The 12,180-nt window shown below is 36.7% G+C and overlaps 1 protein-coding gene across 1 annotated transcript; it reads right to left on the reverse strand.

Moving 5' to 3' along the window:
- Nucleotides 1-1,322: 1,322 nt before the first annotated feature.
- On the reverse strand, nucleotides 1,323-11,332 carry rab31 (RAB31, member RAS oncogene family). Its single transcript, XM_028020486.1, has 7 exons — nucleotides 11,127-11,332; nucleotides 9,863-9,942; nucleotides 7,897-7,978; nucleotides 5,246-5,317; nucleotides 4,862-4,968; nucleotides 3,435-3,544; nucleotides 1,323-2,718 (listed from the first exon to the last, which is right to left on the reverse strand). Exons 1-7 carry the CDS (start codon nucleotides 11,160-11,162, stop codon nucleotides 2,621-2,623), a joined length of 585 nt encoding a protein of 194 aa, XP_027876287.1. The 5' UTR covers nucleotides 11,163-11,332; the 3' UTR covers nucleotides 1,323-2,620.
- Nucleotides 11,333-12,180: the final 848 nt, after the last annotated feature.

Below are 12,180 nucleotides of genomic sequence, written 5' to 3' on the forward strand. Positions count from 1 at the left end.
AAATATTTACTAAACATTAACAGCCATCTTGTTCAGGTTGACATTTCTGTTCTTGCAGTGGACGATGGTAGTTTACAGAGCAGGCAATTTGCAGTAAGCTACATAGAGTTGAATTGGTGAATTATGTATGTCACTGGGATATGTTAGCATAACAGCTAATATTTTCATATTAGGAGAGAAAAGATAGGGGAACAAAAGCTGTAAATTTACACCAAAAAATCTCTGAAATTTTCTCTGAAAACAATTTCATGCCAAAGAAAATTTCTGAGTATGAAAAGTTGAAAATATGCTAGGAAAATTTCACATTTTGAGAACAATCTCAGAAATTAAAAAAATATATACACTGTGTTCCTTATTATTATGCAAATTGGATTTAAGTGTCATAAAGATTATATTTTTTGTTGTGCTATTAAATTTATAGATGGTTTTGTGTGTCAGGACTCTTTGAATTACTATGATTTATTTCAGAGAGCTGGTTGATTAGTTTGTCTGGTGAGCTCAATTTTTGACTTTGGAAATTCAAACTTTTCCATGTTTTTTTTCCCCTAGAAAACTTCTGAGATCAAAATTTGTTTTTTTCCAGAAAATTTTCTACTCTTTAAACTCAGAAATGACTATTTTTTCTAGAAAATTTCTGAGACTAATTTTAAAATTTCTGAGTTTTTTTATAGCAAACTTTCAAACTCAAAAATTTCCACGTTTTTTTTTTTTTTTAGAAACTTTCAGTTTTCTTAGCAGAAATTTACTCTATTTTTTCTATCTACAATGGTCCTAATACACTGTCGTATGTTAGCAAGCTGGTAAAATTTCCACACCTCCAGCAATCAACGATTTCTTATCCAGACCTTCTGTACGAAGCAAAGCATAGAACGTGTGTAGAGCAAAAGTTTCTCAGGCAAGAAACATTTAGGTCTGACACAGAAAAAGCAAAAACAAAGAAATCCAAGTAGGCAAAATATTAATTTACTTGCAGGTTCATGTGAACAGTCTGTACAAATCCTACCCGCAGTCCAGTTGGGAGAAATCAGATTGTGATCAAGGTAATAGCACAACGCTTGAAGTTGTAGCAAATGGAAGAACAGCAGAACATTTAATTGCATAAGTACAGGCCGTCCAGCTCAGTCAATTTTGTCCAACACCACAGCAGCAATTTGTTACGTAATCTGCCACATAATTCTAATTTACTTTACTGATGCACAATCCTAAACAGAGGTCAGGGGATAAACGTTCAAATTACCTCCTTAAGGTTTGAAGTTACATCTATATTACAGACGTCTTAACTAAATTGCAAATGCAAAAAAACTTTGAAAACAAAACAAAGAAAGTGTATGAATAATACTTTATTGCAATGTTTTAATACATAAAATTAGACCTGTTGCACTGGGAACACAGGGATGCATGACTTATACATACTGGATGAGATTAACTATAAAGAATGGGCACTTTCAAAGTGCACAGTTAGACTGTACCAACAATCATTGTCTTAGTGGTAGTCACTTATCTAGATATAAAAAAACAAAAAAAAACAAAGGCACTTTTGTGACATTTCATCTAATACTGAAGGTCATAATCAAACTAAACATTGAAAAAAAGCAAACAGTTTTAACATTCAAATCTCAGTAATCTTTCATTTTAAAGTCACAACTTGCAGTGCAGGGAAAGGCTGTAGTCACAACTCTGGCGTTTACTCACACTTTAAATGATATTCACTGCATAACTCTGCTTTTAGGTTCCTAAAAAAGTTGGATTCAACATTCAGATCAACACACGTAGGACTCCATTAGTGTTGATCTGAATCCGATATCCAAAATAAAGATACTAATGTTACATCAAATGGTAGTAAAAAATAATCCAATTCATTCATTGACATTGTGGTGAACAGTAATTTTAAGTGTTTAATCAAATGCTGGGATTTTTAAAAAGTGGTGAAAACCAAATCGGTAAAAAAAAGCATTGTGTTTTCCTGCAAGTCAAAAATCTCATTTAAAAGATCATTTAAACAACTAGATGTTTTCTAGTAAATGACCTGCAGTTTTTTAAAGTATAATTAACACAAATGGTAAAAACAAAGCTGTCAGCTATTTACAGTCATTCTCTGTAGTGAACACTTAAATGTTTCAACATGTACCAAACATCTTCGCCAAACTCATGATGAAGTTCATTCTGCAGCATCATAGTAAAACCTTTATAGAGGAATGTAAAGGTGTGTGAGCGACTCAAAGAAACGCTCAGCTGACGTTTGTACAAAACAAACAAACAAAAAAATCTATGAATACATGAAGATGAATATAGCTGGTCTAAGAGCCACAGTAAAATGCATGAACAACAAAATCCAGCATGTAAACAGCAAATCAGTCTGGGTAATCTGGGATTATAACGTGATAGATGTAATTTTGTCAAACCACCACTAGAGGGAGACAAACCAAAAGACTTCTGATGATCAGAAGAAATAAAATTTAGTTAAATAAGTTGGTGTTTTGACCTATTTAACGCTGTTTTTTTTTTTTTTTTTTCTTTTACTTTTTGGTGACCTTGGTCTATCTTCTGCGTCGGCAGGACGTCATGAGCGTTTGGATTTTGTTTAGGGCCCGGTGTTTGGCAGCTAAATGATCTCCTCTCACTAGCAGCACCTCCTGGTGGTGGGATTGGGCGCCCGGGTGAGTTTAAAGGAATCATTGCTCTCCACTTCAGCGTTTTGCAGGGGTGGGATCTGTTTACCTAAGGAGGCACAAACAACAGTTACTGACACATGAAGGGGTTTAATCAAGAAGCTTTCACTGCAGATCCAAAGGTTTCTTGCACAACTTCAGCTCCTTCCATGGTGCTGGGGGAGGGACAGAGGTATGGTGATGGGAAGACTCCAGCAGCACTTGAATTACTGAGGAACCAACTTTGTCAGCAGACTACATTAAACGTTTAACTGCTAGAGCTCGGACATTAAAAGTAAGAAAATGTAAATTTCCACACAATATAAAAAAAAAAATGATAAGTGACATTTTGGGCTATAATTTGAGAGCAGGAGGAAATTTAAAAACAAAAAGAGTTTTTGTATATCAGTGTGTGTGATAGATCTGTGGAATGGATCTTAAAAAGTGCAAATATGAATTAGCTGATTGGAAAACATCTTGTATAGGATGAGTGACTCAAAGGCAAAAAAAATGCTACTGTTGATATTAATAATTTGTAAATAATTGTACATTCATTTATGAGAATTGTTTAAGTGTGGGAATACTTCAGGCGTCTTTCTATGCTGTTGTGTATGAGAGGAGCAGGAAATCAGACGATCTATATCTTCTTCCTATGATTCCATCAGAAGAAACACATTTCACTATAACTTTGTTAATAAATCTCATGAAATGTTGCATGGAAGAACGTAAAAGTAAAGGAGCTACAGGTAGAATCACCAGATGGAAGAAAACGTCATAAAAACCTACTGATTTTCTGAAAGAGCTCCTCGACGTTCACCGCATTTCTGGCGCTGGTCTCAATAAAAATAGCTGCAATTGATTCAGCAAACTCCTTTGCTTCCTTCATAGGAACTTCCCTGTGAAACAGAAGAACAGCGCGAAAGTGGAAAAAGATGGAAAAAAGTGCAGTTGTTGCAAGCAACTCTCCTTTCTTCTATTTATAACTGGACAAATGCTGAAAAAACTGCGTGGAGTAAGAAAAGTTACAGCAATTAGGATGCTTGTTTCTTTTTCCAGTGGTAAAAATGTGTGAAATGAAAAGTTAATCTCCCAAACCTCTAAGACTCTAATGTCTGTGTTCTTGGGTTTATTACTTTTGCGTTATAGAAAGAGTTTCATTATTGTTAAAATACAGCCACAGATAACACAGTGCTGCAAAAACTATATAAGATTGTAAGATTTCTTCTGCTTTTACCGTTTAGTGGCACTTAATGTTTTACATTAGAAAACGCATTTTCAGAGCAGACAAAAGTAGTCTGAATAAACACCCAGTTTTCCAATAATGATTTCATTTAGCAATCCAAACGAACAACAGGAAGTAGACTTAAAGATCTCATAAAGCAACAGATCCAAGATAAACACATTCAAAAGCAGATAAGACAAGATAAGAGCCATCACCCAACAATGGAAAAATGCTTCACAGTGGTGAACCTTGGTCTACCATAGTTACTCTGAGTCATTGTCAACTCATCCAGGAAGTCGCTAGATAATCCAGGCAGCATCTGTAGGCCTCACTCAGTAAGGTCAGCATTTATGTTTCAACAGTCAGAAAGTTCCAAGATCCAAAAAACAACCCAAAGGCCCGCCTCATATTTGCAAACAATATCTTGATGATCTTCAGGATCTGTGGCAAAGTATTTTAAGGACTGATGAGACAAAAGAGGACCATTCTGGATCGAGTGTGTCCTCGTACATCTGATTATTACATTGATGGAACCATGAATCCTGCTTTACTAAAACCAAAATGGAGAATATTGGGGCATTAAACTCGAGCGTATTTGGGTTACACAACCAAACAACTCCACAACTAATGGATAAAAAACTAAACACACAAACTGAAGATTTGCAGTCACCTAGACAAAGTTTGGATATAAACCACAACCTAACAGGCCATTCACACTTGAAAAATCTTAATGTGTCTGAATAACAGGGGAATGAATTCCTCAACGGCGAAGTAAAACACTCAGCTGTGGCCTCAAAAATGGCTCAACCAGTTATTAGGTTTGAGGAGCAATTACTTTTCCACACAGGTCGGCATTTTTTCCCCTTTAATAAATAAAAACGGTTTATTGTACTTTGTACTCAGGTTTTCTTAGATGCTGAAATTCTGGTGTAGATCCAAAACAAAACTAAAAACATCCTATTTCATGGCACGAGAGAAGAAATAATCTCACCTGATGTCCCCTAAATCATTCTTGTTTCCTGCTATGGCTACAACGATGTCCTCTGGGCCGTGCTCCTTCAGCTCCTTCACCCACTTCTTCAGTGTCTGGAAAGAGTCCTGGAAAGCAGGAACACGCTGTGGTCAGCTCTGGAACACGCCCAGCGTTTATTACCTAATGTCACACAGTCAAGAGTTTTGCTGTTTTCACACTAGTTTCCAAATGCTGACGAGGAAAGTATGGCACAGCATCCCAGAGTGATGGAAAAGTAATGCAGTTTTATAAGCAGATCTTATTGTCAGAACCAGTTTTTTCTATTTCCATCCATTCAAAACAACAGCTATTTGCTTTTTATTTTTATACATTGAGGGTTGGAGATCAGTTTGTTGCACTCACCAGTTTAGTTATGTCGTAAACAATGACAGCAGCAGCTGATCCTCTGTAGTACATAGGAGCTAATGAATGAAACTGGAAAATAACAAGTTTTTAGTAGTTAGAATCAGCAAACAAATACTCCACATTTAAAATTAACTAAAAATTAGGCTAATTTTAAAAAAGATTGAAATGTAGTTAAAGGAAAACCAGTTTAAAATCTAAATGGTAAAATAAAACATTCCTCTTCACAGTGACACTCCCCAGTTCCTCCTTGGGGATCATGAAGGCGTTTCCAGGCCAGGAGGGATGAGCTGACTTCTGGGTCTGCTCCAAGCCCGGAGTACCTCCAGCAGGATTACTGATGAGTGAAGCTTGAAATCTAACGAATGTGCAGTGTGGTGGATGTTTTGCTTTTTGATAAAGATGATTTTAAGGCTTTTTTCCCCACCAAGGTGCAGGTAGAGGTGGAGGGCATTGTGTTTGAAGAATGTTTGAATTTAAATGAGTGTTTAATGTTCTGTTTGCATGTAATGAAATTTGCAACATCAGTAAAACTGCCCTCGCTGTCGTCAGCATAAACTTGCATCATACTTTCCGTTTGGTAAAATAAGCATGACAAAAAGGGATCTCCTCAGTCTCCTTCTATGTAACTAAAAAACACCAAAACAATTCACCAATTGGTCTTTTTTTATTCTCCTTTTATTCAGCAACATATCTGCTGACAATTACACAAAACAAAAGACTTATAATAGTCTCTTGTTCTCTGTTTTAGATCACAGACAGTCCTGTGTAATGCAACAACCCCAGTGACATGACGTCTCCAGATATTGTGTTCACACACATCCAGGAAATATATGAACTAGTTTTTCCATGCAGTAAGCAAGTTTGGCAAGTCCTAGGAAACTCCACCCACTCACACCCGACCTCACATGCACTACCACCCCCCTTCAATCAAATAAATCACAGCGATGTCACTCAGTCACTCACATTCTCTCAGTTGGCTTTATTACGTAGCTAAAACCATAAATATGGCAGATAAAAACAAGTGTGGAGGCCTCTGTTTTGGCAGAGGCCAAAAAAAGAGGTTTGTGGTTGCCGTTTATCATTGTAGGTTCTGATCAGCTGTGGCAGTCAGCCCGACTGGCAGCACCTGGCCAGTCCTCCCAGGATCTTAAGCTGACTGAAGTTTGCAATAAACTGAAACAAGTTCCAGCTGGCATTCCGAGGCAACTACACACACATGTAATGACGTTACATGTTTAACGTAATGTAACTTCATGAAATAATTCCATTTAAGGAATTGTGGTTCTTAAATGTACATCTCAATGGGTTGCTCTGTCAATGAGCCAATGAGTCGGGTCATGAAAAATTGGGGGCTTGTCCGGGATCAAAACCAAGAACCTCCTGGGTCGTGACAGCGGTCCATTTCTATGGCTCAAGAAGGATATAAATGAAAAAGTTTTCACATCTTTAGGTCAATCACCAAAAAAAAAAGTATATTTTTTTGCCGCAGTGCAAAACAAAACTGTGCCATATCAAATGCCCAAACGTTCAGACATAATTCAAATGAGGATTTCTGAAATGTTGTAATCAATGGATTTTAAAAAATAAATAAATAATTGCCTGTAATTCTCCAGAACCTCCAGATGTCAAAGGAAAATATCCAGGTTGGAATTCTGCATCTCTGAAATCTAGCAAAGATCACCAAAATGTAGATATTTTAGTTTTAGTGTAGAGAGAGAGCGGGTTACATTCTGCTAATCTAGCAATATAGAACTGGTGCGTAACAGAAATCCATAACATTCATGATGCTTGTAGAAGAAAACAAATTTAGTTTTGGAAAAATATTTGTTAGACATCAGAGATTTGTGAGAAACTTCAGTCACCAGGATACCTGGATATGAAGCGACTGAATTTCCAATAACTGCAGAGGCTTCTTGGAATTATCCTAACAACCACTTTCTAATTCTAACCAGCCCATTTGAACATGCCTCGAAGGTGGATACAGTCAGGATAAAATACATCGCTCACAGGTGATCACTACTCTCTATTTTTATAAGCCGTTGTCTAAATAAAAACAAGAAGACTTCTCTCCTGACTAAAGAACTCCACACCAAACAGATGCAAAAATGGAACAGGAAGTAGAAGAACACCATCCTTATTTTCAGTCTGGTGAAAATAAGGCTTGCCAAGTTTCCACATAATAATAGCACGCTTAAGGAAAGGTGTTTTGTATTGTACATCCAGCATCAGCAGTCACTAAAACACAAATACTTTTTGTCCAATTGTCAAAGAAAGTTTACAGTTTTGGATTATTTATTTGGCCATGACTTAGTTAAAACTGCAAAACATTTAATAAAAATACCTTTACAAGTAGACAAATCCTGCTTTTAAATAAATAAACTGCTACTTCAGTACAGACTCATTAACAGGAGTTATTTATTCTTCTCTCCCTCTTATTTTCAGTTTAAAATAAGTGAAAAGAAACTTAATATTGCCTTTTCGTCAAAAGACAAAATGTCTCCTAACCTTTGAACACAATCAATCACCCTAAAAAAACACAATGTGATGATTTGGCTCTCTGGTCCAGATATCTAATGGAAAACAACTTCATAAGCATGATTCATGGAGTCCAGAGTCTAAACTAAAAAAATTACTGACTAGCTGCTCACCCGTTCTTGTCCAGCTGTGTCCCAAATCAGAAATTTATGTAGTTCGTTCCCACATGGTACAGTCTTGGTCAGGAAAGATGCCCTGTGGACAATAAACAATGGTCAACAATGGTTCTCCAGTCATCTGTTCATATCAGCAACAAGAATTTATAATGAGGTTCGACGTTGTATCCAGGTGACTTTAGAGGCAATAAAACACAAATTGAAATTAATTCCTCTATTATTTGTAATTCTAAAAACAAATTTAGTTAAGAAAAACATCACTTATTTAAAACTTTTACACTTTTTGTTGCGTTAAAAACATATGTGATTATAACTTTTTTAAAATTCAACAGTGCACTCAATACTCAAAATATGAAAGTATGTTTTCAGCCATTTTAATACTAGTCTTAAGTGTATGTCTACAAGTCTTCAACACCCTAGCACAATTTTTCTCCATAGGTCAGTCAGTCTAGAAAGCCATTTCAGATCAATTAGATAAAGGTCAGGGTTCTGTGTGGGTCATTCCAGAACATTAAGTCATTCTTTTGTTGGGAGAGATTTCTGGAAACTCCAATGCTGCCAAAATGTGCCAGAGTATAATTCCTAGAAATATACTCTGCCACAATCCAAACCTTCAGGTCTCGTTGCTTAATTTTTTGTTTTGATTCGAGTATCAATTGGGAGACCTCAAACTGATAAGTGAGTTCTACTCCAAATCATGTTCGATCAACTTAACTGAACGCAGGTTGACTCAAATTCAGTTGCATAAGCTTCTCAATGATAAGTGTAAACCTGATGCACCTAAGCTCAGCTCTGAGTGACACAGCAAAGTGGGTGAATTATGTCAAAAGTGTGACTACTTCGTGATGTACATGCTATTTTGTAGGGATGCCCCGATATGAAAAATTGTGCCAAGATCAATTTATGTGTTCTCCAGTGTGAACTGAAAACGACTTGAAAGTGTCCCGCATGCGCAGCAGAGGGCGCAATAACGTCAGCATTCTCAGTGTTTTGCCAACCACCATAAAGAAGAAGTGGTCAGTGTTAGCAGAAGTAAACATGGATGCTAACGATGGAGCGTAGCTTACGATTTTGAAGTTGTTGTCCGACCGGAGCAGCATAGTAACAACACAGTAGCAACTCCTCATTGCCAGGCAATGAGGATTACCGGTCATGGTTGTCAATCCATGACCGGTTATGGATAGTCTGTCATGGTTGTTGTTTTTCTTCCCGCTTGCTCTTATCAGAATAGGGACATTTGTCAAGTATCGGTGACATTCAGGTCAGATGAATACGACCTGGCCGTTAGGTCACATTTGAATCAGATACGTATCCGACATCCAAGTGGCCTGGGTCGCATTTGAAAAAAATCCTACCTGTGCTTTTCAGACTGTCATTAAAATATCATATACAGGTTGCATTAGGGCAAAACAAATCGAAATTGGGTCACTTCAGGCTTCAGTGTGAACGCAGCCTAACAATTGCGGAACAATTAAAGGGGGGTGAATACTTTGTTGTGCCACTGAAGAAATAAACAGCAGGTGTAGAGATAAAATGACAGACACCCTTTTAATTTTTCCATAATGTGTCCCTCTTCTTATCCAGATATCCTCCATCAAACCCATATAGAAAATTAACATGAAGCCACTATAAAACCTGCAGATAATCTCACAGAATTGGGCCAAATTTCCAGCCCATGTTTTATAAAGTAAATCAGCCTGCAAAACTGCTCACCTTACAGTACAGGATTGTCACATGCCAACATCAATATCAGAAATCGGTCCAATATCAGCGAAAAAAACGAGTATTAGAATATATCGGCCTGCACCTAAAAACTCTAATATAAGCACGTCGATAGAAGCCCCAGTATTTCTGACCTTAGCCTCGATTTGAGCATTAATCTGCTAAACCTCGCCACAAAACAAGATTGAAAAACTTGTTTGCAGCAGTGGCAGACAGAACCTCATGTAATTCATATACTCACCCTATGGTGGGGCTTATGTTGTGATCAAAATGATCTTGAACAAATCTGCAAACAATGCTGGATTTACCCACTCCTGTGTCCTGGAAGCAGAAAGGATCACATGTCAGTCACAGCAAACAGAAGCACACAATCAAGGGTCACTTTGAACCAAACTGATTGAGCAACTGGATGGTCAGGAGCTCAGCTGATCAGACCTTTAATACCAATACCGACCTTAAGTTTACAGCAAAAGTTTATGTAATTTGTTTTTGTTTACCCAAGTAAGCAGATATAATATGCGGTGCTGTGAAAAAGTGTTTGTGCTTCGTGATCTGAAACATTTCAGTTTTCAATCTACAATTTCATTTAATTTAGAATGGATGGCCCCTTTAGGTCCCACTTAGATTTATCGTCCAGCAAAATTTGTTATCGTTAAAGACCTACTCACAACAACTCTAGATAGATACTTAGACGATCTGAGTTACAGCTTTTAATTTAAAATTATTCCAACACATCATTGTACCAATAGATACAAGAAAGATACAGTTGTGACGTCAAACTATTTTTATTAGCAATGGATACAGTTCAAATTGCAGGAAGCTTCTGAAAAGTTAAAGAGGATTAAATGGCAAAATATTTACTGAAATAAGATACTGGAGCCAAAAATACAATTATAGCCCTCTAATGAAAGGTTTTCGCGAACAAAGTGAACCGTTTTGATGAGCATGTCGGTAGCCTGTAGCGTTGTACACAGAATTTTCTAACCTTTTTGAAGTCTAAAACTTTTCAGTGATAAAGTCAAATTTGTTTTAGATAATTGTTCATCTTTGATAGATAGTTTAAAGATCGGTTGAGGCTTTTTTTTCTTCTTCTTCTTTATTATTATTTCAGTTTTTGCAGACGCAGCAGAAAATCTAACGGCTTACGTGTAGCGGCTGGTCAGTGGATGACGTCATGGGCGACAAACTGTCAAAACCGCTAAAAAAAAAGCCGTTAAGCGAAAAGCGAGTAAAAAACACGGTTATTTCTTTTGTTTAAATAGTGCAATAAAACAAACCAGAACATGACTGTGGTGCAAGTTGAGTGGATAAAACTGTCGGACTTTTCTTTTTCCTTTTAAATCAACAAGTTTTTCGAGGTTAAACAAAGAAAATAGCTTAAGTCTCAGCTGGAGGAATGTAGAACCGAAGCCTTTGCGTTGCTTTTAACGTCAAAATGTCTACCGTTATTTCCAGTCACTGATGGAATTTTCCCCCCTAAGAAGAGAAAAACATCTGCCACTTACCCCTAAAAGGCAAACTTTGAGCTCCCTTATAGCCATGGCGGGTTCTTTAAAGTGTCTAGTTCATCGTTTGTTGGCGTTTTACCGTTGTTTTTGTCTCGTCATGTTTGTCACAGCTATTTTTTTTCTCCCCTCTTCTTGGATAAAAGAGAAACCCAGCCCGACACAGACAGGCTGACCATCAATCCCAAAAGCTGGCAGTCTGTGTAGACTTCCGGTCGAGATTTTCAAAATAAAAGAATTTTTAATTAATTTTTTTAAATTGGTTAGTAACATCTTTTTCCATCTTAAAAAGTTAGAATGCCGTAAAAGGTACACATTTCACAAAATAATTCTTAAGTTTAATATCATGGCTTACAAGTGTTAAAACTGCAAAATTCAGAGAAAGAAAAGTAGAATGTTGCCAAAAATAACTGCACAAAAAAGCAGATGAGCCCGAGCTGTGTTGGAGTCAGATTAAATCATTAATGTGTCTATGATTTCACGGAAACATTAGCGGAGCTGTTAACTATTTTGTTGTGTTTTTCTTTTTCTAAACAGCATCTAAAATACTTACAAATTAAACCTAAAATGGACACGCCTGCACTGAACAGAGACTTAGTCAACAACCATCAGTTTTTCCTTAGGGTTGTGTTTCCCGAAAACCACAGAAGAAAATAAATGTTCCTCAAACTGCAGCTGTCTTCCACATGTTTTCAAACGTACAAAAGATTGGACACTTTATTGTATCGCAGATTATATTGTAGAAGAGTTGTATTTGTATCCAAATGAATAATGTACCAAAAACGTTTTCTTGCTCAGGAGGAATTTTTGCCTACTTTACTTTGCAGAATTGTTTCAATTCAGCCACATTTCAATTTGAATCAATTCAAAACTTTGCATAGCCCATTCCAAAAGTTTTGTTTTTGAGATTTAAGCACTTACATTTAAGGTCATGAGGCAATGATTGGACATTGTTGCTATGATGTTTTTCTTATATTTAGCGTCAGTTTTATGCAACATGTAGAAAAAATCATCAGGATGTTTTTATGAATGTTTGTGTTGTTTTTGGTCTTGG

This window comes from Xiphophorus couchianus, chromosome 6, assembly GCF_001444195.1.
Source record: "Xiphophorus couchianus chromosome 6, X_couchianus-1.0, whole genome shotgun sequence".
NCBI lineage: Eukaryota > Metazoa > Chordata > Actinopteri > Cyprinodontiformes > Poeciliidae > Xiphophorus > Xiphophorus couchianus.

Excerpts from the sequence above, each read along its gene's own strand:
- rab31 (XM_028020486.1), bottom strand. The coding sequence starts at position 11,162 with ATGGCTATAAGGGAGCTCAAAGTTTGCCTTTTAGGG. Across the intron at positions 5,318-7,896 it reads ACACAGCTGGACAAGAACGG|TTTCATTCATTAGCTCCTAT; the intron begins GTGAGCAGCTAG and ends GTTATTTTCCAG. Across the intron at positions 3,545-4,861 it reads AATGATTTAGGGGACATCAG|GGAAGTTCCTATGAAGGAAG; the intron begins GTGAGATTATTT and ends TCTGTTTCACAG.